At 41.3% G+C, this 23,681-nt stretch overlaps 1 protein-coding gene across 1 annotated transcript in view; it reads left to right on the top strand.

Annotated features, from left to right (window-relative positions):
* The window catches only part of LOC112107412 (protein PRRC2C), a 112,921-nt gene that overhangs the window by 64,842 nt on the left and 24,398 nt on the right, over positions 1–23,681 (top strand). The window contains exons 22-27 of the mRNA XM_026656194.1: positions 387–638; positions 8,418–8,507; positions 10,397–10,498; positions 15,602–15,812; positions 16,743–16,946; positions 22,542–22,654. Coding sequence (XP_026511979.1) covers positions 387–638; positions 8,418–8,507; positions 10,397–10,498; positions 15,602–15,812; positions 16,743–16,946; positions 22,542–22,654 — 972 coding nt within the window. The remainder of the gene's footprint in view (positions 1–386; positions 639–8,417; positions 8,508–10,396; positions 10,499–15,601; positions 15,813–16,742; positions 16,947–22,541; positions 22,655–23,681) is intronic.

Here is a 23,681-nt window from a genome sequence, read left to right as displayed (position 1 = left end):
TTCTTCTTTGCAGGTCACTTTTAATCTTTAGACTGACAATTTAATCCTATGCCATTTGATATAGCACTCATAGTAGCTCTTCAGTCTAGATCTTTGGCTTCCTGCTGGTAATTGGTGCTTTCAGTTGACATGTTTCAGGTACTCATCTGCTGCCAGATTAACATCTCTAACTAAACTACCCTTTCTTTAATTTAAAAAAACAAACAAAAAACCCCAAACCTGCTGTTTACACCCTCAAGGAACAGTCAGACTTTTGAGTCTTGGTAGATGTCAACAAAATGTTTTGACTTTTTTACTCTCCTGAGCATATAAAGATTTTACGTTACAACTTCCTTGTTTTTAAAAAAACAAACAGCCAACACTGACAAGTTAAAACACTAATTTAGCTTCCAGACTTGAGTCCAGTAGAAAACAAAGAATATAAACCTGGTCCTATTGGGAAAGAGCGTTCGCTAAAGAACAGAAAGGTGAAGGATGCCCAGCAGGGAGAGCCCGAGGGACAGGAGAAGCCCAGTCCCACCGCTGTCAGGAGTCCAGACCCTGTTTCGACAAAAGAAACCAAAGCCACAAATGAACTGAGTACTGAAATAGGAACAATGATCTCTGTCTCTGCTCCAGAGTTTGGAACAAATACAAAGGTAAGACAAAAAGTGGCACATTTCTTGAACATTACTGAACAATGTGTGTAAAAGAGATAACATTTCATTAACTGTAACCCATTACATTGGTCATTTAATGTCTGAATTCAGCTATGACATTTAGTTGCCTGCTGATGAAATCATTCAGATATTACATAGAAGAACTTACAAAGCACTGGAGTTGAAAAGTTAGACCGTTTGCCTGTAGTTGTTCTCAGGAAGGAATATTTAAAATGGAGCACTGCTGTGGATCATGTGCCCTGTATGTGACTGGGGTTGAAGTGTTCTGAACTGTTACACCGCCTCACCAGTGATTACAAGTGCTCACTAAGCTATAGAAAAGAAGTCTGTGCCCTGAGCCCTAGGTTCTGGTCTGTGGGGAATAGCACTAAAGAGGTTGGAGTACGCAGAAGCCTTACACTCAGTGCCTGATTTGAAGTTTATCCAAGTTGCACAAGAGCGATGTGGTCAACCATCATCAGAGAGCTGTAGCAAAATGTTGGAGGGGTACTCAATTTGCAAGTTTGAGTACCACAGCAAAGGAAACAGCATGCATCAAGCTTCAAGATAAGCTTTAGGATGGAAACATTTTCAAAAGCACGTAAAGAATTTAGATGTCCAAATCCTATTGAGTTTCAATGAGACTTCAGTGCTTTTGAAAATTTTACCTAATTCCCTCTGTGGAATGTGGTGAAGATGCTTAAGCGTCACTGTACGTTCTCTGCAGATTGCTCTCTGATTTTATGTAGGCCTTTTGTAATAACACTTAACAGGAAGACCTCTACTTTGCTTGCTTTCAGCCCTGATCCTTAGCTATGCTGTACTGACAGCACAAAATGGGGGGGAGGGGAGGAATAACCAAGGCTTCCCAGTGATCCTCTGCTGCTGTGATAGCTCCTCTGGGGTCTGTTGAATCCAGTATAACTTTAAAGCGGCCTACAAATTACTTGAATTTACACCAAAGGACTAGTCCAGCACACAGCCAGTGCAAGACTGAACACAAAGATTGAGAACATGACTGCAGAAATTGAGCTCCTTACCCATCAACTGGAGGTGGGGAAGTGGACATTTTAAATAGGAACTAGTGGTTGTTTCTGTAGCAGGTGGACACATACCACCCACTGGCAAGACAATTTAATGACTCGGGACTTCCAGTTTGTAATATTCTGTCCCAGTTGCCTGCAGATAGTCAGTCTTGAGCAGGAAGTATTGCTCTATTGCTAGCATTGACATTGTACTTGATATGTGGAGGAATCTGAGATACTAGTGACTCCAAGAATGTTGTTTAAATAGTTCTAAGTTAGCCGAAACAACTTAAAAAAAGCTGAGAGCATATCTGTGATCCTTCAAGCTGAGTTGCCACATGCTCCCCAGTGAACTGGAAGCAATCTGCAGAGCAGTTACTGGAGGCTGCACATCCTTGGAAAGGTTCACCCTTGAGAGACATGAGGGATGGTACATAACCTCTGCCATGGAGAAGAGGTTGTCTCTGAAATCTCTGTTCTAGCCTAATAAATTTTGAATGGTATTTTTCCTGTTGCCAGCAGTGGAAAGTTTTTGTTTTAAGGTGTGTTGGCGAGTTTGAGTAAATTGTCAGTGCTGCAGTTTTTAATCTTGTCTGTATCTGTGAATTGGCTTCCCTGAACCAGCAGACTTAAATGGCTTGAGCCCACCAAAAACTGATAAGATGAGAAGTGTAACTTCTGAGGGCCTGAAGTGGTGATATTGGTGACTGGCAGGGGAGACTATGACTGCATCTTTCTTGTACATCCTGGCTTGGGCCTATTCCTTTATTGTCAGAACCCAATGGGTTTTTTGTAACCTCTTGTTCTAGGACCAGAGCATCCCATTGAGGCCTATCAGGGTAAGGAGAACATAATCATCTTTGCCTGACTCTCTTCTCAGGAAGCATTCAGAATGGGAAAGGTGCCTCAGCTGACTACCCAAAAGCAAGGCCCTGGATAGTAGCACTAGCAGCATACATTGATATCCTTTTGTCCTCTCCCTAATCCCAAGAAGTCACAGGCAACCCACAAAGGGAGAAATTGGCTTTTGTGATATTTTGGCTCCTTTATTAAGTACAAAGAAGGCCTGAAAGGGTGGGTTTGTTTTAAATTTTTTTTTTTAAACGCAAGTTGAAGCTATCAGGAGTATCAAGTCTGGTGTCTGCAGGAAAGCTTAAAGGACCAGAGTGCTGAAATGCGAGCTATCCCAGCCCTTAGCTGAAATGTTCTCACAGATCTTTTCTCCCAGCTGTTTGAGTTAAATAGGTGTTAACAAAACAGTGTTTTCAACAGTTTATCTAAATATTCCTTGCCCTCTCAGTTGTTCAAATTTCACTCATTATTGAGATATCATAATAGAGTCCTCCATGAAAAACAGGTCGACAAATCTTAAATTTCGCGTATAAAACCAAGCAGAAAGCTATATTTAGAAGAAAAACTTTCAAGCTTTACAAGTGATTTTAAAGTTTTTAAGCTAAACACAGTGAGCAGTCTCTTTTTACTACCAAAAAAAAAAAAGTCTATTGCTCACATAAGAGGCTGGTGAGTTTTCCATCTCTAAGTCAGGTTGCAACAGTCAAGGATACCTTGTCTGCTACTCCAGAACCAGAGCAGAGTACTTCACCCATTCAAAAAAAGCTCCATAATGAAAGCACCCATGTTGTTTAGTCATGCTCTTTACATTATAAATATAGAACATGTCCGCATGATGATGATCCATATAATATGAGAAGAGACAGACATGCTTTTTGGAGTTGCTGCCGCATCCCATTTGTTTCAACGGTTTTATATTTCTATGGTGAGACACCCCTTGCTGTCTTCTAAATCTAAATAAATAAACCACACTGGCCTCTCCACCTCCCCCAGAAATCACTAAAATGATATGTATACCACATCTTGCAATTCATAACTACAGTCAACAAGATCGATCCTACCAGTTTTGAAAGTAATGGAATCCATCTGATACTGACTTGTAGTTAATGGAAGTTGGCTCTTTAAAAGAAGTTAAAATGTCCCAATGGGACTGGGAAATTGCTTAATTTGCAGCCTAAAATGGATGAGCGTTTAACAACCTCCTTGGCTTGGACACTCACCTCAAGCCAGAAACAAATCAAACTTCTTTTCAGATAGTACATAATTTAGCTTTAAATCAGCCTTTTCCTTCACAGCAAGTTCTCTTCTCAGTGCCAGCTCCTCTCTCTCTCTGTCTCTCGGCTTCTAGATTAATCTCAGCTTTGTACAACATTCTCCTTCTTTTTGGCAATTTAGGGTAGCTGGGAAAGTTGGCCCCTCTGTTTCAACCTCTGGTTGCCCATACAAGTTAAAAGAAGGCTTACACATATACTTCTCATTTTTTCTTGTGATATTGCTTTGGAATTTTATTTAGATAAATGGAAATTATTTTATTGGTTTCTTCAGTATAACATTAATAAAGATAAATAACATCCTTGAACTACAAAAGGCGAAGACAATCATGTAGAGCTGCACTACAAAATTAAGTTGACTTAAGTCCAGGTACAGCCATCTGCAGTAATTAAAGCGGTGTTTCACATCCACACTATGGCATGGCTACACTTGCAGATGTGAGTTAAACCAGCCCTCGGAGAGCACAGTAGGAAAAGCGCTGCGGTGTGTCCACACTGTCAGATTCAAGCGCACTGGCGTGGCCACATTAGCAGCTCTTGCAATGCGACAGAGAGCAGTGCATTCTGGTAGCTATCCCAGCATGCAAGTGGCTGCAATGTGCTTTTCAAATGGGGGGGGGGGAGTGGAGTGTGACAGGGAGTGTGTTGTGTATGTGTGGGAGTGGGTTTTTGGGGAGCAGAGAGCATGTCAGCATGCTGTCTTGTAAGTTCAGACAGCAGCAGACCCCCCTCGCCTCTCTCTCACACACTCACAGCAACAACATTCCACACTAATGGTTGCTTTGTCCCAGAGCAGATAAGCATGCCGGCTGTCAGAAAGGGAGCTTTGCAAGGGCATATCCGCAAGAGTGGCCATTTGACTTAAGGGGATTATGGGAAGTTTCCAGAGGCCGATCAAAGCGCAGTAATGCAACACCTCATTCACACTGATGCTGGGGCATTTCAGCTGAGGCGCAGAAAGCGTTATGCTTCTCATGGAGGTGGATTACCAGGAGCACTCCAGCTGCAGAGTCCAGGCGCTCTAAGTGCCTGGCCAGTGTGGACAGGTCGTGAGTTAGGGCGCCTGGGACTGCTTTAATACGCTCTAACTTGCAAGTGTAGCCAAGCCCTGTGCTGCTTCTGTTTTTTGTGCGTGTCCTCACCTGGAGTGCTTCCACTGACTGAAGTGGGGCATTGTGGGGCACTGACAGCTGGAGCCCCACCATCCTGGGGCTGACAGCCCCACACAGGGCTCACAGCTGGAGCCCCCTTGACCCGAGGCTGACAACCCAAACTGTCAGCCCAGAGCAGGGCTCACAGCTGGAGTGTAGGCTGGCAGGTTCCCTGCAACACAGTAGCCAGTCTGCAAGTGCCCAACTGGAGCCAGGATTCTGGGAGCTGCCAGGGTCTCCACACTGCAGCAGCAGCCCTGGGAGCCACATCTGCAACCAGGATTCTTGGCACTACTAGGCTCCCATCTCAAGGACAGGGAGCCTACCAGCGGTGAAATTGACATTCATTGACAATAACAGCCGCTGTTGTTTCATATTCTGGATCCAGCTGTCACTCCATCTCTGTCCTCTTCCTCAAAGGGAGCCTGCATAATACCTTCAAAAGACAACCCCGGAAGCTTAAATTCATAACTTTGCTAGACATTCAAAATCATGGTTTTAATAAAGACACTGGATTTATGCCTCATTACAGCATTCTAGCCCCATAACCTCCACTTTTTGTCCTGACTGCTGAGGTGTTAATTGGCCACTTCACCTTAAATTGTCATTTACAATAGGTTAGCTACTTATGCTAAACCATCTGTTCCACTTTGTATTTATCTATAACACTGAGTACCTTTCACAGACCTGAAGAGCTCTGTGTAGCTTGAAAGCTTGTCTTTTTCACCAACACAAATTGGTCTAATAAAATATTTTACCTCACCCACCTTGCGTTTCTAGCAACCTTTAATTTTTAGTTCAGAAAAAAATTCTTCCAACAAGAAGGATGTTGCCTAAACAGGCAGTTTGTGCATTGTTTCTTGTAGTTAAGACACTTGATTGGTATTCTAGGCCAACATCCTGAAGGCACTTAACTTCTGTTGGGTTATTTAAATATATTTGATTGTAAAATTCAAGCATATGTGCAATTTTATTTATAGTCTCAAAGAATGGTAGGTTGATAGAAATCCTAGATTTTAAATGCCTCAACAGCTTCACGAGGAAGAAGTTTAAATGTGAAGCATCTACTGTCAGTTCTGTCTGCCATCTCCCTGGCAGTTTGATATTCATTGATTTAGTGACTATGTACCTTTGCATTCTGATTCGCACCCTTCCTGATGAAGTTCGTCAAGTCTTTCTGAAACAAGAACATCTTGTCAAGACACCCTTCCTTTGGTTGTGCTGATGACTTCTTGGGGGTTTAATCAATATCTTGATAGTGACTATCACAGCCTTGAGAAATGCAGTGGGTATACATCTGTTTTCGTAGGTAGGCAGTGGGCTTGATCCTCCACTGTTACTAGTTCAGTGTAATTACACTGGCATAATATGAAGAATCAGGCCTCTTATTGTCATAAAGACCTATAACTTAGTAAGTGGCAAATACAGCAACATTGCTAGTGAAAGTGAACTCATTTCAGTCTTGTCCCAAACAATGTTCAGCCCTGTAAGAGTGAAGATAATGAGAAGCCTGGTGCAGGCTCTTTGCACCTTTTAGAAGTTACTTTGGTTTTGACATGTAAAGCACCTAACTTTACAATGCCTGCTAGAACATCTCTGTTCAGGCTGCTAGGACAGCAGTTCTCAAACTTTTGTACTGGTGACCCCATTCAAATAGCAAGGTTCTGAGTGCGACCCCCACCCCCCCCCCTTATAAATTAAAAACACATTTTTATATATTTAACACCATTATAAATGCTGGATGCGAAGCAGGGTTTCGGGTGGAGGCTGACAGCTCATGACCCCCCATTTAATAACCTTGCGACCCCCTGAGGGGTCCCGACCCCCAGTTTGAGAACCCCTGTGCTAGGATCTTTGGATCAGGTTCCACAAGTGACCACTCCAGTGAATACTGCATCCTGAGATCATACTTGGAAGAGTGTGGTCAGAAGTATGTATTCCATGTACTTTGACAACCAGAGGAGGACAAGAACTAAACCATATTATTCAAGTTATTTCTCTTCACCAGCCCTAGTAGGGAGTGGTGGCAGTGGATACCAACTCAATGGAGAGACCTCATTGGAAGCCAATATCAATACAGAGAACACAGAGCAGGAATTTCAGATCAATATCCAGCAACATACCTAGCTTGTTCCCTGGAAATGTTCCTGCAGGAAGTCATCACCTAATGAGGATTGAGGACAATGACTTTATTGAATAAAGGGGGATGTATGTACAGTATCCTGGCAATCACTGGCGGCAGCTAGTTCAGTTAAGTGAACCTTGGATCTTAGTGCAGGGAAACCTAAATAGGAGGGCAGGTGAGCGCAGCAGAATGATCCTGGATAAGGAAGACTGGAACTTTCATCCTCATCTATACCATGAAATCACTTTCCAGGCAGAAAAATCCAAGGGGGAAATCATCCATCATCCATGGAAAAATCATAAAAGGTACTTTCCAGAAGGGATCCAGGAACAATAGCAGTTGACTGTCTCTCCACTAGTATTGGGCCAAGGATCATCTTTATACTTTTTCCCAATATTTCTGAACTCAGGAAGTGTTTTTAAAAAGTTAGTCTCACATAGTAATTAGCAGACCTAGAAATGGCAATTTGGTCCTCCTTTTGGTTCCAGACAAGACCCAACATCCTTTTGCAAGGACTAATTCTACAACTCTATCTAGTCGCACTAGGCATGGTAGTATAGCTTTAGAAAAGGAATCCGGGAGACAGAAATGCTGTTTGGAAGAGAGTATTAAAACCTGTCTTTGTATTCCCAAGAGTTGGCTTTGAATGCTCATACAAGAATTTTAATAACTTCAGGAACTAGTGCGAGGAGTTTTTCATCCTGTAATGAGCTAGTAAAAATTCTTAATTTTTTGCTTTTGAGTTGACTTCTTAGTTACCTTTTTAAAACTTGCTAAGATCTTGCCATTTCCAGATCAGTTTCTTTCACTGGCCACTTGCCACCAGTGAAATTTCTTGTATGTGCACTTTTCTCCACCTGTTCATCTTTTCAGAAAAAGAAAAGTCTCAGCCCTTTAGAGAAAAGTGCATATTCATCCCTTCCATTCTTTTTTTTAATCTGGAGAGCCTTATCTTTCATCTGCTTACTTAAGAAACATCTGATCTTATTTTATACTGTTTTCTTCTGTTTTATAGCCGTGTGCCTAATATTAAAAGTTGTATTTAACTTCTAAAAGTTATCATCTGAACCACATACATGATTAAAGGCGAGGCTTTTCTGGGATATGCTGCCTCTGACAGAGCTGAAATTTTCCACAAATTCTTCTAGTGCAAAGTAACTCAGCAGTGAGAATTGCTGGACATGCCTTCTGAGAAAATAAATTAATAGGTGTGATGAAATTCTGTCATCATACTGCTTGGTGAACTGCCTCTATGTAAAAGATAGTCAAACCACTGTCTGAAAAGACTAAGCCTGAGACTAGAAAACCTAGTTTAGATAGGGGGTTCATTTTAATGGACTTATTTTTCTTCACAGGAGTCTGTGACAGACTACACTACACCTTCTTCTCATCCTAACAGTGTGGCTGCTAGCAGTACAAAAATGGAGGAGACTTTGGTGACTAATGTAAGTCTATTGTAGTGAATCTCTTGACTTAGGACAGGGAAAATGTATTTATACTCTTGTCTTCCTTTTTAAAAGCACAGAATGTTACATTCAGTTAGCTATTAATTAGGTTTCCATTATGTTAACCAGCTGCTCATTGTGTAATTCCACTGTGTAAAAAAAAAAAAAAAAAAACACCAACCAACAACTTCAGTTTGGTTAGTACCTGTCTGAGTTCTTTGTGTGTTACGTGGTGTTTCTTGTTTTTAAATAACGAAAAATTTGGAAGCCTATGTAAGGGAAAGATATTTTTAGAGGATACTTGAAAAGAGATGGGGTCAAGATTCAGGAAGACCGTTCCAGATAGCAGGAATTACAGAGAAGTTACCCTCAACAGCATTTGTGAGACTAAGGGAAAGAAGAGGCCTGTATTAGTAGTTAGAGATGGAGTCTGTAAGCTAGGCTAAGGAAAGTCCCCTAAAGAATTATTTTGATCTGGATCCTGAAATTAATTGTGGCTATCAAATGTGAGGGAACCAACTTAGTGGAGTGTTTAAAGTAGACAGAGTTCAATCTTAATGCTTGAAGTACTTCCCACAAAGCCAGCAATCCTGGCTTTGTGGGATTTGTTGTCTGTATTAGTTTTTCTTACATGGTGAGAGAGAGTACTAATTAGCGTATGACTCATAGTGACTTCAAATGTATCTTGAACTTGGTGGGTCTCTGTCAAGAGTAGGAACCTGGATCTTGTGATTCTGCTATTTTGAGCAATGCAAATATAACTAGCTCAGAGTTGACTGGATTTGGGGGAATTGTGACAGGTCCTACTCCTACATCTCTCCCGAGAGAGCTTATAATTTTAAAATAAACTTTATTCCTATTAAATGAATTTAGTGATAGCAACATCCTTAATGCATTTTTGTGGCAATGGTGTTTGTAGCTACTCCTGCGCACCTCTTCCGTTCATAATGCTGTGATTTTTTTGTGTGTGCTATTTGTTAGTGGTAGACTCCTATCATAGGCAAAATACGATACTTTGTCCTGTAATTCCTTGGTCCTGCTGAACTTGGTGTATTGCCTTGTTGCCTGCTAGAGTTGGATACACACATAGGAAATATGGGTTCCCAGCAACAACAGATTCGTGCTTTTGTCTAGTTTCAAAGTTTCAGTACATGTATTTTGAGATTAATCTCATTATGTGGCAGCTCTGTATGCTCTGTGCCTAAACTAAGAGTTGGTGATAGATAGGAGTAAGAGACTATTACTATACTAAGGATTATAGCAACACTTTCTCAGACCTTGTGTTTAGGACCTTGAGCAAATCCATCATTAGCTTTTTCTTGTGCAACAATTGATTGCATTTTGTCAAATTTGCATTTTTTCTCCTAAACTTGGCCTTTGTATGAGAGTCCTATTGAAAGAGAGCTAGGAAACTAGAAATAGCCATATGCAAGCATTAGTTGCCAGGTATAGTTTTGCTTATTTTGTGGTCCTGTGACTTTGAAGAACATAGTTTCTTTCTCTCTCTCTTTTTTTTTTGTAGAAGTTGCATCTCAGAGTTTGGATCCTAATAGGCCCAGGCTTGATTTGGGAATAATTTTGTACCCCATTGAACTAAAAATACATTTTGGGCTAAATTCCCAAAGAGCTAAATGACATTTGACTATACAGAAAACATTGGTGCATGGACAAATAAGCCTGCAGTCACTCTCAGAGATGACCGGTATTACATGAACACACATTAAATAACCTTTCCCCTCCAAATTTTCATCCTAGTTTGTCAAAACATCCCTGCTAAAAGCTCAAGCCTCGAAGAAAATTTAATTTATTAGCACCGCTTGAGCATGTGCTCTTAAGGGGCTTTTGTAGCAGACTTAGTTAGAATGTGATGTGTGTTGCCTGCCTTTCAGGTGCCCCTGCCCCACACCCTTCCCCTCCCTAGGAGGGAGACTCTACAACAGAGCTCCAGCCTAACTCCAGTTTCTCCCGCTACCGTGGACCTCACCCTCAAGGTATGTACCACATCCCTCTAAGGGTCATTTTCTTGCATGCAAGGGAAAAAGATAATGGAGAACTTGCTGGTGAACCTTTTTAGAGCCTTCCTTTGTTTCCTCTTCTGAACTGCTTTTGCATATAAACAGATGGCTGAAACAAAAGGGTGTATCAAAGGGAATGCATTAAATTATAAATCTCTTTAACCCCATTTTGCATTAACACTTGGCCTCAATCTTGACTCCCACTACCCTAAGAGTTAATTCTAGGGAGACACATGTAAGAGTGTAAATATTGTGGCATGCTGCTCATGACAGAAACCTGTCATATTTTGACGTATTGGTGGATAGGTCTGTTTAAAACAAGCTGGTTACAGATTGATGGTTGTACAGGTTTTTAAAAACTGAGTAGTGCATTGGCTTCAGCAAGCAGTACTTGACTTTCTTAGCTCTTTCCTTTTGATTAGTGATGTGTGACTTGTACAGTTAGATGATTGGAGTAGTAAATAATGAAAAGTAGGTTGGCAGTAAGTTATTTTATGTCAACAGCTATTGTCTCATATAAACTAGTACAAAAGTGCTTTGCTATACTTGTGGTGGTTGACATTTCACGCTCCTTTATTGTGCAGTGTGGAGCAAGTATGTGAGAGCATTTGGTCTATGGCATGTATGTAGTCTGATGTTGGGAGGGTTTGGATTGTGTGCTATATAACTCACTAACATTATTAAGCTGGTCTCTGTCCTTTGGCTACAGCATTTTTAGGAGAGTCTATCCTTTCCAGTGCCATAGATGAGCTATGTGATAGTGCTTTTATACACTGAACTAGTAAAAGCACTGCAACTTCCTCTAATTTTCAGAAGGCAGAATGTTGTCCAAACTAGAACTCACTCGAAAGAGGATTGGATGCATAGCTAACTGGCTTTCAAGGAATTTTCATGCAACTCCCAGTGAGAATTTCTCACTGAACTGGTTTTGTGATGGATGAAAGTTTCTTTCCAGTTTTCATAGTCCGTATCATTATGATACAGCACAACCCAGTGGTGCAACCCTAGTTACTGTTAATTATCCTCCCCTCTTTTTGTTTGTATATGTTTAAAGTGTCTCAGCCAGGAAAAATGTTAGTCTATTTTAAGAAAAAAAAAATGTGTGAGGTCAGAAGAGTGGTTTTAATTTGGGGAGGTGATAGAGAAGGAAGCGTAATTTAGCAAGGGGAACTCTGCTAGCCTGCTAAAATTGGAAATGTAATTTATTATTTATCAATAATCTAACTTTCTGGTGTCTGGAAGCACTTTTTTAAATTGTTACCTGTAAATGTTAAACTTAATAGAACAACATCTGGAAATACGTAGTTCATTCACTAAACACTTGATACAGGTAGGATTATTACCCATCATGAGCACAGTTTCACACCTGCTGAGCAGAGAGTTCCTTTTGTGTATATTTTCTTGTCCTGTAACTTTGTTGGGGCACCTCTATACCACGGTGATTTAATTGTCCTAATAAACACTTGATAGATGATAGCTATCTCCACAGTAGGTCTGATGAGGAATTTTGTCTAAAATCATGCTGCAGTGCTTTGAGTCTACAACATTTTGGGAAGCCTTTTTCCCCCCCGTATCATGCCCTCTACTCAGACATTCAGGGTTTGCATCTCTTCCTGCAAATACCAAAGGCAGTTCACACTTTTTCAGGGCATTCTAGGACTTGACCATGCCCCTACCATCTTCATGCCAGAGTCTCTGGTACCCAAACAGAACATTGCTACTATTCTCCCATCCTATTGAATGTAATCCTCGCTTTTAAAAGCTGCTTTGAGGGCAGCAGGGAGCATTATCTTCCAACCCTCCTCCCTTAGAGGAACAAGAGTTTCTAGGCTTTTCTTCTGGAATGGAATAACGCTCCAGCCTCCTCTTGTTCCTCCATCCCCTATCATAGCATTCCATCTGCAAGGAGATCCTCTCAGAAGAAACGGGAGGGGGTGGGGGACTCTGCCACAATTGCTCCTTTCTCTGGGCTTCACTCTGCCAGGGAAAGATACTCCAAGTGGAAGGCTTGTTGGGATCTCTGCTTCCCTCACATCAACCAAGACTTCTCGGGAGACACCTTTGCAAAGACAGGTCAGCCATGTTAGGACTTAGCCAGGCCTTTTCTGATCAAGGGCTCTTTGTGGGGGAAGTCCACAATCCTCTTAAACTTCCCTGCCCAACATACTTCTAAATTCCAGGGTTGTATCTAAATGTTCTAAGTGAGTAACCAAGTCATTTGGCAAGGAATCTGCCTCTGTTTTTCTGTCCTCGTTCACAGAAACTGTTTTTTCTTAGGGAAGTTTTCTCTTGCTTCCTCTGCAATCATTTATTGACTTCTGAATGCTGGGACCCTGGAGCACTTGAGTTGGCTAAGGCCCAAACAGTATCAACAGCTGAGAGGCCTCAAGTTGACCGTTGTGTTTTCCATGCCCCCACTATCCAACACACCCCCTCTCCCCCGGATGAGAAAAACCACAAAGATCCAAAAAACAGAGAAAGAAGGTAAAATCATTCTGGATGCTCTTGCTGCTTCTCTAAGGTCTTAGAATTGAGAGAACTTCTTTCTCCCAAACATGTTTGAAACATTTGGTATGTGGGAGAGAGGTAGCATGGATACTCCCTGGAATTTCACATCCCTTCATCCTTTCTCTGATCTTGAGAGGTGATGAGAAACTTAACATTCTGCAGGAGCCCTAATCCTACAGCTAGGAAAACAAAGCCTAAAGAAGGAAGCTGTTCAGGACTCTGTTGCATGCTCTTCATAGTTAGAGAAAGGGTCGGGTGGAGTCTGGGCCAATCTGGTCCCAGAGGGTGAATAGGGTTGATAAAAGACAAAATTCGGGATGGCGATTCTAGCTTCTGCTATCACTGGAACCACTCCATGAGACCTTCCAACATCAATGGACCTGGCAAAAGCTTATTTACATATTCTGGTTAGACCCTTGTCACAGACACTTGTTCAGTTTGACTCCAGAAATTGCCAATATTAGTTAAACTACTTGTTTGTCATCTTCCCCTATGGTGTTTACAAAGGTAATGATAGTGATATAGCCTGGCTAAGGAATCTAAGGTCTTAGATATATCTATTCTTACCAGGTTTGTGACAAACTTGTTCTCCCTGCTCTCCCTATGAAGATGGTCTACCTCAGGATCAAAATAGCATGCGGGTGAGACAATGGCTTACCTACAGGAAAGGTTCCACAAGATCCAGGCACTGAACTCTGAGGTATCAAGGAGCAAAGCGTCATTCATCCATACCTGCAGGTGCTAGGTCTTAGTCTCGCTCAGAGATTGCTCCATGTAAAACACTACATGTGAATGCTTCAAGGAATTTAAATTACTATTAAGAATATATTTTCCTTACAGTTTTGGGAAATACTCATCTGGTGTGAGGGTGGAAGGGGGTGTGAACAAATCTGGCCCACATCTGATATATTTATTAGAAGAGGCTCAGCCTCAGTGCATGTGTTTTATGGGAGGAATCTGTCCCCAAAAGGGAAGTAGTCAAGTCACATATTTTCTATGAAGTGTGTAAAAGCACTTGTGTGGAGGGAAAAGAAACTTGAAATAGTTCCTCCTGTCTGATACCTTTTTACACTTCAACAGTGGAAATTTAAATACAAATTATATTGGTTTTTCCATCATTTTCTATGATGTATAGACAAATAACATAACTTAAATTAGGGATATGTGGACCTAATTTCCGTAAAATGAAGTAGTTGCAGCCATGCTCTGTTATAATCGGAGGTGTGGCCATCAGAGACTACTTGTCCAGTAAGAAGTGCTACATCTTGGTTCAAGAGACTAGGCCATTCTGATCAGACTTGTGCATTTTCAGCACTGAATGAGTTTGGTTCTGAACAAGGCACCAAATGAAAATAGTTCCTGCCCTCAACAGTTTGTAATCTGATAAATGAAGAATTGCAACATGGAACCCATAGTCTCCAATGGCTAAACCTCAACATTTAAATATGTGGGCGTTTGTCATTGTACAACTTCATGGACCATAATGATTTAAGTTTGTGGCAAGTCTAATTTGAAAATTTATAGTAAAATTTCCTTCCCTTTGTCAGTTTAATATACTCCCTCAACATTCTCCCTAGAATTATTGCATGGAATTCAAAGGTTTGCTGTTAAATTATAATAGTGCTAAAATCTTGGGATTTTTTTTGGCTCCAGTCAACCACTAGGTTGTTTAGATCAGTTTGTGGAACAGCTTAGAAATACATATTTTTTTTAAACACTTCAAAAGCGTGTTTGACTCTGACTATATTTGTTGCTATGCAAGATTACATACATCCATGATTACAGAAAGTAGGATTTGACCTTTTGTGTATTTATTTTTTCCTCTAACATGAGCAGTGGGCATGAGACACTTATATTTGGTACAGTTTCAGCCCCAAATTATTTTCTTTAAGGTTTTAAAATATGCAGCCAAACAAGCGTACTAGTTATGTGGTGGTGTATAGTCCTATGTTAAAATTACAAAATAAAATGGACATTGTATTCAAATACGCCTTTTTGACAAAAATGATCTTTCTGTACTCCCTTAAATGGTTACGGATCATACTGAAGATAGAAACTTGCGCTTCTGTGGTTATGACATTTTTCATTGCAACATGCATCAGCTATGTCCAATCTCAGAAACGCTTTCTTACCTTTTTGCACCAGTGACTTATCAAAACAATTTAATTTTAAAGCGAATGTTTTTATTTTAGAACCTGTTTTTATGGTATTTTAAGCATGTATGAAACAATATATTTCCCTTACTCTCGTTTAGCTGGGGAAGGGGAGGAGACAAGTCAGTGTGAGCAAATTTAATCTTGGATACTGAAAATTTAAAATGGTTGATTACTTTTGTCAGTTGGAGCTATTTGGAAGCTCCCACTTAGGGTTAAAGGTTTTTTGCATGAACACATAGCATTGTGCAATCATAGTGATCAAATGTTAAGCAAGGAGGCTCGCAGGTAGCCTGTACTTCCTTTTTAACTAAAATGAATTGTTAACTGAAGGACTAACCGAAGAGAGAAAATCTTCTAAATAGCTAACCTGTTTCTCTTTTTAAAAAAGAAAAAACTTCCTTTTTTTCCTAAATAGATGGAGTCTGCACGTAAAGCATGGGAGAATTCTCCAAATGTGGGGGAGAAGAGTTCTCCAATAACCTCAACGGCATCTCCCATAACTGGAGGTAACAGTGGAAGCGGTAGCAGTAGCAGTGGACCAAGTAGTGGCACTTACAGCTCTTTCTCAAGTGCATCAATGCCTCCTATTCCTGTGGCATCAGTTACACCTACAACTTCATTATCAGGTATAACTCTTTACATTGCATATTATGTGTTGCATCACCCCCTTTATCCAGTTTGTGTTACCCTTTGATCATGCCAACCTCATCGCTTTCTTTGAGATTAGATATTGGGTTCTAGTCTGTTCGGTGCAAACCACAATTTACCAAAACCCTCTTATCGGGAGGTCTGATATTTCCCCTATAATTTTACTCCATATCCAGCTGGGGAGAGGGGTTTTTCTTGTTTCCCTTTTCTAGTCGGGTGGATCTGGAAGATACTGTTTAGGAAGCTCCTCTTACCCACCTTCCTCTTCAGCTGGCTGCACGGAATTTTTTGTGTATAATATAGCTGCTCTCCCCCTCCTTGTAGTCTTCTTGCAGCTGGGCCTTGGGGAAACCAGTAGCTGTGGCAGCTACCCAGTTCCCACAGTTGTCTGAAAATTTCAAGATTTTGTTTTTCAGTAGTGCTGACTGAGGCCTCTTTGTGGTAGACACTATACAAACATATGTAATATGAGAGTATCCCACAAGACTTTCAGATAACACAGGATTCACTACTGTTATGCACAAACATTAGTGGGAAAGTGTTTGACTCCCACTATAGCTTACAAAAGTGGCAAAAAATTTAAAATTTGATATCCAATTAAATTTTCTCATATGTGGCCTTTAAAGGGAATGTATGCTCCAATCCCAGCTGAGGTGACTGAAGAAGGTTTCTTACTATGGCAAACTGATATTCTCTGGATAACTGGAACAGAAAGCGCAATCATGTTTTAAGAAATATTAAGGTTTTGGCACCCCAGCCACACAGCCATCTCTATAAGTACTTTTTTATTATTCACCCTTGCCTGTGGTAGTCGATGCTTCCAACGTTTTGTCAGACCTACTCAAAGAAAGTTTCTGAATGATCATTTTAAATAAACCGTTTGATACATGTTTTTTTCCCCAATCCAGGAGCTGGAACATACACTACCTCTTCACTGAGTACAAAGTCTACAACCACTTCAGATCCTCCTAATATCTGTAAAGTGAAACCACAGCAGTTGCAGACAAACAGCCTTGCTTCTGCCAGTCACTTCTCCCAGTTAAGCTGCATGCCATCCCTCATTGCCCAGCAGCAGCAGAGTCCACAGGTCTATGTGTCTCAGTCTGCAGCAGGTAATAGTGTTTGTGAGGTTGGAAGGGAAAGGTGCTAGCTAGTTCTTTGTTTTCTTTGGAGTTCAGATAAACAAGTTGGTAGGACTTTAAAAAAAAAAAAAAATCATTGTACAACTCAGATGAAATTATCTCTGAAGTTAGTGATATACTTCTAAGTTATTACATACTCTACGTTCCATTTTTACCACCTGCAGCAAAAACAGAATGACTAGAGGGCAGGTTACATACCTGCTTATACACTAGTATTACCTTGTGCATATGTTGTGGTCAAGCCCTGCACAATATGGATAGGGAATGGTGTTACATTGACCAACATACTTCAAAAGAAACTTCCATTAAATAAAACAAGTGTGTATCTTCTCTGTATTAATCCCTTTTGCTGTAACCTGCTTTGTATTTTTTTAAATTTAGTCATCTCTGGTTTTAGTCTAATTTTATAAACTATTGCAGCAGTGTCTCTTCAGTGATACCTTTCTCTAACTATAAAGAAACTACACCTCTACCCCGATATAATGTGATCCTCAGGAGCCAAAAATCCCTACCGCATTACAGGTGAAACCCCGTTATATCGGGGTAGCGGCGGCAGGGCTTCAGCGGTGATTTAAAGAGCCCGGGGCTCTGGCCGCAGGGAGCCCTGGGCCCTTTAAATCGCCGGCCAAGCCCCAGGGTAGCGGTAGGGCTCCAGCGGTGATTTAAAGGGCCCGGGGCTCCCCGCAGCAGCCGGAGCCCCGAGCCCTATAAATTGTCGCCTGAGCCCCGCTGCTGGAGCCCCGGGGTTACTGAGCTATATGCGAACCCATTTTATATCAGGTCGCGTTTTATCAGGGTAGAGATGTACATGGTTTTTTTCCTTTAAATTGCATAAATGAACATGTTCTTCACACAATGCTTAGTTATAAAATAGGGCATTTAGAGGTTTGCCCAGTATTTACCATACCACTAAATTTCATGGGATTCAGGATGCATATGCACAATTTATAAATATGCAAAAGCTCAAAGGGCAGGTGGGGCCCACCTTCCACTTGTACATAAGATTGCCATAGTGGTTCAGACCAGTGGGCCATCTAGCCCAGTATCCTGTCTTCTGAGCAGTGGCCGGTGCCAGATACTTCAGAAGAATGAACAGGGCAATTTATCAAGCGATCCCCTGTTGTCCAGCTTCTGGAAGGCAGGGGTTATGTGACACACCCAGAGCATGGGGTTGCATCCCTGACCATCTTGACTAATAGTCATGGATGGACCTATCCTTCAAGAACTTCTCTAATTATTTTTTGAAACCAGTTGCACTTTTGGCCTTCACAACATCTCCTGGAAACGAATTCCACGGGTTGACTGTGTGTGTTGTGGGGGAAAAGTACTTCTGTTTGTTTATTTCATTGGATTCTTGTGCAGTGGGTACGGGTGAATAACACTTACTTATTCACTTTCTCCATGCCGTTCATGGTTTTATAGACCTCTATCCTATCCTCCTCCCCTCCCCCCCCCCCCCCCCCCCCCCCCCCCCCCAAGTTCTCTTTTTCTTAAGATGAACAATCCCTCCCCTTCTATGGGCAGGTCTACACTACAGCAGGGATTGACGCTCTGAGATCAGTCCACCAGTCGATTTAGCGGGTCTGGTAAAGAACCTGCCAAATAGACTGCAGTTCACTCTCCAGTCAACCCCTGTACTCTACCCCCGATGAGAAGAGTAAGGTAAGTCGACGGGAGATTTTCTCCCATCGACCCCCTGCGGTAAGTCGACCTAAGGTACGTCAACTCCAGCTGTGTTATTCATGTAGCTGGAGTTGCATAGCGTAGGTCGACTTACCGCGGTAGTGTAGACATAGCTTATGGAAACTGTTCCATACCCGTAATCCTTTGTTGCCCTTCTCTGTAATTTTCTGGTTCTAATATATCTTTTTTGAGATGGGTGACCAAAACTGCATGCAGTATTCAAGATGCGGAGTACAATGAATTTATATAGTGGCATTATATTTTCTGTCTTGCTATATATCCCTTTCCTAATGGTTCCTAACATTGTCAGCTTTTTTGACTGCATATTGAGCAGACGTTTTCTGAGACCTATCTACGATGACTTAAAGAAATTTCTTGAGTGGTAACAGCTAATTTAGACCCCATCATTTTATATGTATCCTTAGGATTATGTTTTCTGGAATGCTTTTCTTTGCATTTATCAACATTGAATTTTCTTGCCGAGTCACCCAGTTTTGAGATCCCTTTGTAACTCTGCATAGTCAGCTTTGTACTTAGCTATCTTGAGTAATTTTGTATCGTCTGCAAACTTTGCCACCTCACCGTTTAACCCTTTTTCCGGGTCATTTATGAATATATTGAACAGCACAGGTCCCAGTTCAGATTCTTGGGGGACTCCTGCTATTTACCAGTTTCCACTGTGAAAATTGACCCTTTGTTTCCTATCTTTTAACCAGTGTCTGATCTATGGCATGACCTTCCTTCTCATCCCATAACTGGGTACTTTGCTTAAGAGCCTTTGGTGAGGGACTTTGTCAAAACCTTTCTGATAGTCCAAGTACACTCTCTGAATCACCCCATCCACGTTTATTTAACCCCCCCCCCCCCCTTTCAAAGAATTCTGATAGATTGGTGAGGCATGATTTCTCTTTACAAAAACTGTTACTCTTCCCGAACGGATTTTGTTCAGCTGTGTGTCTGATAATTCTGTTTACTATAGCTACAACCAATTTGCCTGGTACTGAAGTTAGGCTTACCAGCCTGCAATTGCCAGGGTTGCCTCTAGCGCCTTTTTTTAAAAACCAGTGTCACGTTAGCCATCCTCCAGGCATCTGGTACAAAGGCTGATTTAAGCAATAGGTTGAATACTGCAGTTAGTGGTTCTGCAATTTCATATTTGAGTTCCTTGAGAACTCTTGGGTGAATACCATCTGGTCCTGGTGACTTTATTACTGCTTGTTTTACCAGTTTGTTCCAAAACCACCTCTACGGACACCTCAATCAGGGACAGTTCCTCAGGTTTGTCACCTAAAAAGAATTGGGTGTGGGAATCTCCCTTGTGCTTGTCTTCCTTGAGTGCTCTTTTAGCACCTTGGTTGTTCAGTGGCCCGCCCTGCTGAATGTCAGGCTTCCTGCTTATGAACTTAAACAAAATTTTTTGCTGATAGTCTTTGAGTCTTTTGCTAGTTGCCCTTCAAATTCTTTTTTGGCCTGCCCTATTGTACTTTTACACTTGACTTGCCAGAGTTTGTTCTTTCTGTTTTCCTCAGTAGGATTTGATTTCCAATTTTTAAAGGGTATCTTTTTGTCTCTAACTGCCTCTTTTACTCTGTTTTTTAACCATGGTGGCATTTTTTGTTCCTCTTACTTGTTTTTGAGGTATACAGTTAGTTTGAGCCTCTATTGTGTTTTTAAAATGTTTTAGCTTGCAGGCATTTCACTCTTATGACTGTTCCTTTTAATGTCTGCGTAACTAGCCTCTTCATTTTGGTGTAGTTCCCCTTTTGGAACTTAAATGCTACTGTGGTTGGTTTCTTTGGTATTTTTCCCCCTATAAGGATGTTAGATTTAATTACATTACAGTTGTTCTTTCTGAGCAGTTCAGCTATATTCACCTCTTGAACTAGATCCTGTGTACTACTTAGGACCAAATTAAAAATTGCCCCTCTCTTTGTGGGTTCCAGTACTAGCTGCTCCAAGAAATAGTCATTAATGGTGTCTAGAAATTTTATCTCTGCATCCCATCCTGAAGTGATGTGTTACTGTTTTTGTAACCTCTCTAATCTCCCTCAGCATTTCACAATCACTGTCATCATCCTGGTCAGGGGGTTGGCAGTATATTCCTACTGCTATATTATTATTTTTCAAGCATGGAATTTCTATCCATAGAGATTCTATGGTGCAGTTTGATTCACCAACATTTTTTTACTCTAGTTGACCCTGCTTTCTTTCACACATAGTGCCACACTCCCACCAACACAACCTGCTCTGTTGTTTGTATATATTTTGTCCCCTGGTATTTTTGTCCCCATTGATTATCATCGTTCTGCAAGTTTCTGCGGTGCGTGTTATGTCAGTATCCTCACTTAATATCAGGTAGTCAAGTTCACCCATCTTAATATTTAGACTTCTAGCATTTGTGTACACGCACTTGTAAAATTTGTTAATATTTAGGTGTTTGCCTTCAAGGTGTGTAATTGAATCGGTCTTTTTCATTTGACTGTTATTTTCAGCTCCTACCTGTCCTTTATCAACTTCTGTCCTCTCCTCTTTACTAGGATATAGAAAATCCCCTTTAATAAATCCTCCTCTAAGGGATGTGTCTGTCTGAATCGTGTGCTCCTTTGTACCTGTCAGCTTTGACACAGCCCTTAGTTTAGAAAATTCTCTACAGTCTTAAATTTCACATGCCAGCAGTCTGGTTCTGTTCGGGTTTAGGTGGAGCCCATCCTTCCTATATATGCTCTTCCTTTCCCCAAAAGTTCCCTGGTTCCTAATAAGCCTGAATCCCTCCACCTAACACTATTGTTTCATCCACACATTGAGACACTACAGTTCTGCCTAACTGGCCCTGGGCATGGAACTAGAATTTCAGAGAATGCAACCATGGCCTAAATATGGCCTCCAGGACCTCTCTCCTACCTTTCCCTATGTCACTGGTATCTACATGTACCATGACTACCACCTCCTCCCCAGCACTGCCCATACATCTGTCTAGATGTCTCTAGAGATCCGCAACCTTCACATCCGGCAAGCAATTCACCATGCAGTTCTCCCATCAAAAGCCCAACTATCAATATTTCTAATAATCCAATCCCCCAGTTCAGCCACTCTGGTCTCAAGAGCCTGTACTTGATCTCTGTGAGCCAGGAGCTGCTTACACCAAATGCATACCAATGCCACCTGCCCATAACGCAGGTAATCGTACCTGCTGCATTCAGGGCAATATACTGGATAGCCCACTCTGCTGCTAGACTTCTGCCTGCATTCTTTGGACTCTTGCATGGTTTTTTTCTGTGTTTTGTTCGGGGGCGGTTTGTGGGGGAGCAAGTTTTATTGGCCCAAGTTTAGAGGATGTTTATAAGGTGTATCTTGATTTCATGTTCCCTCTCTAAACTCCCTTGTAAAACTCCCATTTGCTGCTCTTGTTCACTAGCTCCTCCGGTCACTTACGAGCTGGCTTTTTAAACCCCTGTTTTCCATGAGTTTGGAAGGGATTTGGAAGGGATTAGGGATCCAAGGATGGCAGGCTAGAGCCTACTTAGGAAGCTCTCAGCCTTGCTTAGCAGGCTGCTAGGCTCAGCGCACAGTCCCCAAACAGACCACGCTATAAACTTAAAGCAAGCAAATACACCACAGACTCACCCCAGGAGTCACGTAGTTGCTCCTCCTTCACCTGGAGAACTCCCTCACAAAACTCTCCTGTTCGCTAGCTTACTGAAAATCTCTTCCCACTCCAAATCTCCACCCCCAATGCCAACAGTCAGGCAAATTAATCTAACTTGTAAATATGAAATAGAAAACTTCCTCTCTGGCTGCAGTTCCAACACTATGTGGAAATCTGCCCAGAAGGAAAATGTTACATTCAGACACTAATTTTCATATTTTCCTGAGGTCCTGCAGCTCAGATCCCAGCTTTCTACATGGACACAAGCCACTTATTCAGCACTCAACATGCACGTCTGGCTCCACCTTCCCTGGCTCAACAGCAAGGTTTTCAACCAGGACTTTCTCAGGTATTTGGGGATTCATCTTACTGGACCTTCATTGTAAAGCTGTTATAACTTGAGTGGAGCCGATAGTTGCAGGGGGGAAAGAGATCTATAAATGCTAAATTGCATTGCATTGCATTCCCAATCTATCATAGTTCAGTTTGACCATGTACACAGCCTTTTATGGTCTTTCAGTCAACATTCATGTGAACAAAGATTTCATTATAGCAGTATTCCAGTAGAAGCCCGTATTCTAAGAAATGTACTGCTTCATACAAGAGTATATGTTCATACCAGAAGTGCTCACTATGGTTTTTCTTCCTGCAGTTGAGGACACTGTTTGCTTATGTAATAGGGAAGAATACTAATGAGTCCAGTAACTTGTGGGTGAATCAGAACATATCATTTTTATAAGGGTCGGCAACCTTTCAGAAGTGGTGTGCCGAGTCTTCATTTATTCACTCTAATTTAAGGTTTCGCGTGCCAGTAATACATTTTAACGTTTTTAGAAGACCTCTTTCTATAAGTCTATAATATAGAACTAAACTATTGTTGTATGTAAAGTAAATAAGGTTTTTAAAATGTTTAAGAAACTTCATTTAAAATGAAGTTAAAATGCAGAGCCCCCCGGACCGGTGGCCAGGACCTGGGCAGTGTGAGTGCCACTGAAAATCAGCTCACGTGCTGCCTTCGGCACACGTGCCATAGGTTGCCTACCCCAATCTAGAAAGTGGTCCAGCCTCTCTTTAAAGAATTCAGGTTCTGATAAATTAGCCAGCTCCTTTTGTAACTTGTTCCAGTGGTTGATTCCCCTCTTGTCATTGTAAAAGTTCTTATTCCCAGTTTGAATTCTTCTAAATTGACTTCCAGTCATTGGGTCTTGTGTCTTTGTCTGCTATCTTAGAGTTCCTATTCTATGAACTATTAATTTTTTATAATGGAACACTGCTTATTACACAATAATGGAACAGTGTTCCTGAAAGCCATGGCCAAAAGTTTGGTACTGAGGAAGTTTAATAAGTGAACTAGTTAAGGAAGTGTACCAGCTGTC

Source organism: Terrapene carolina, unplaced genomic scaffold, assembly GCF_002925995.2.
Source record: "Terrapene carolina triunguis isolate 2854851 unplaced genomic scaffold, T_m_triunguis-2.0 Scaffold212, whole genome shotgun sequence".
In the NCBI taxonomy this organism is placed as follows: domain Eukaryota; kingdom Metazoa; phylum Chordata; order Testudines; family Emydidae; genus Terrapene; species Terrapene triunguis.
The sequence above is the reverse complement of the archived record's forward strand: the minus strand, read 5'-3'. Positions and strand labels throughout refer to the sequence as shown.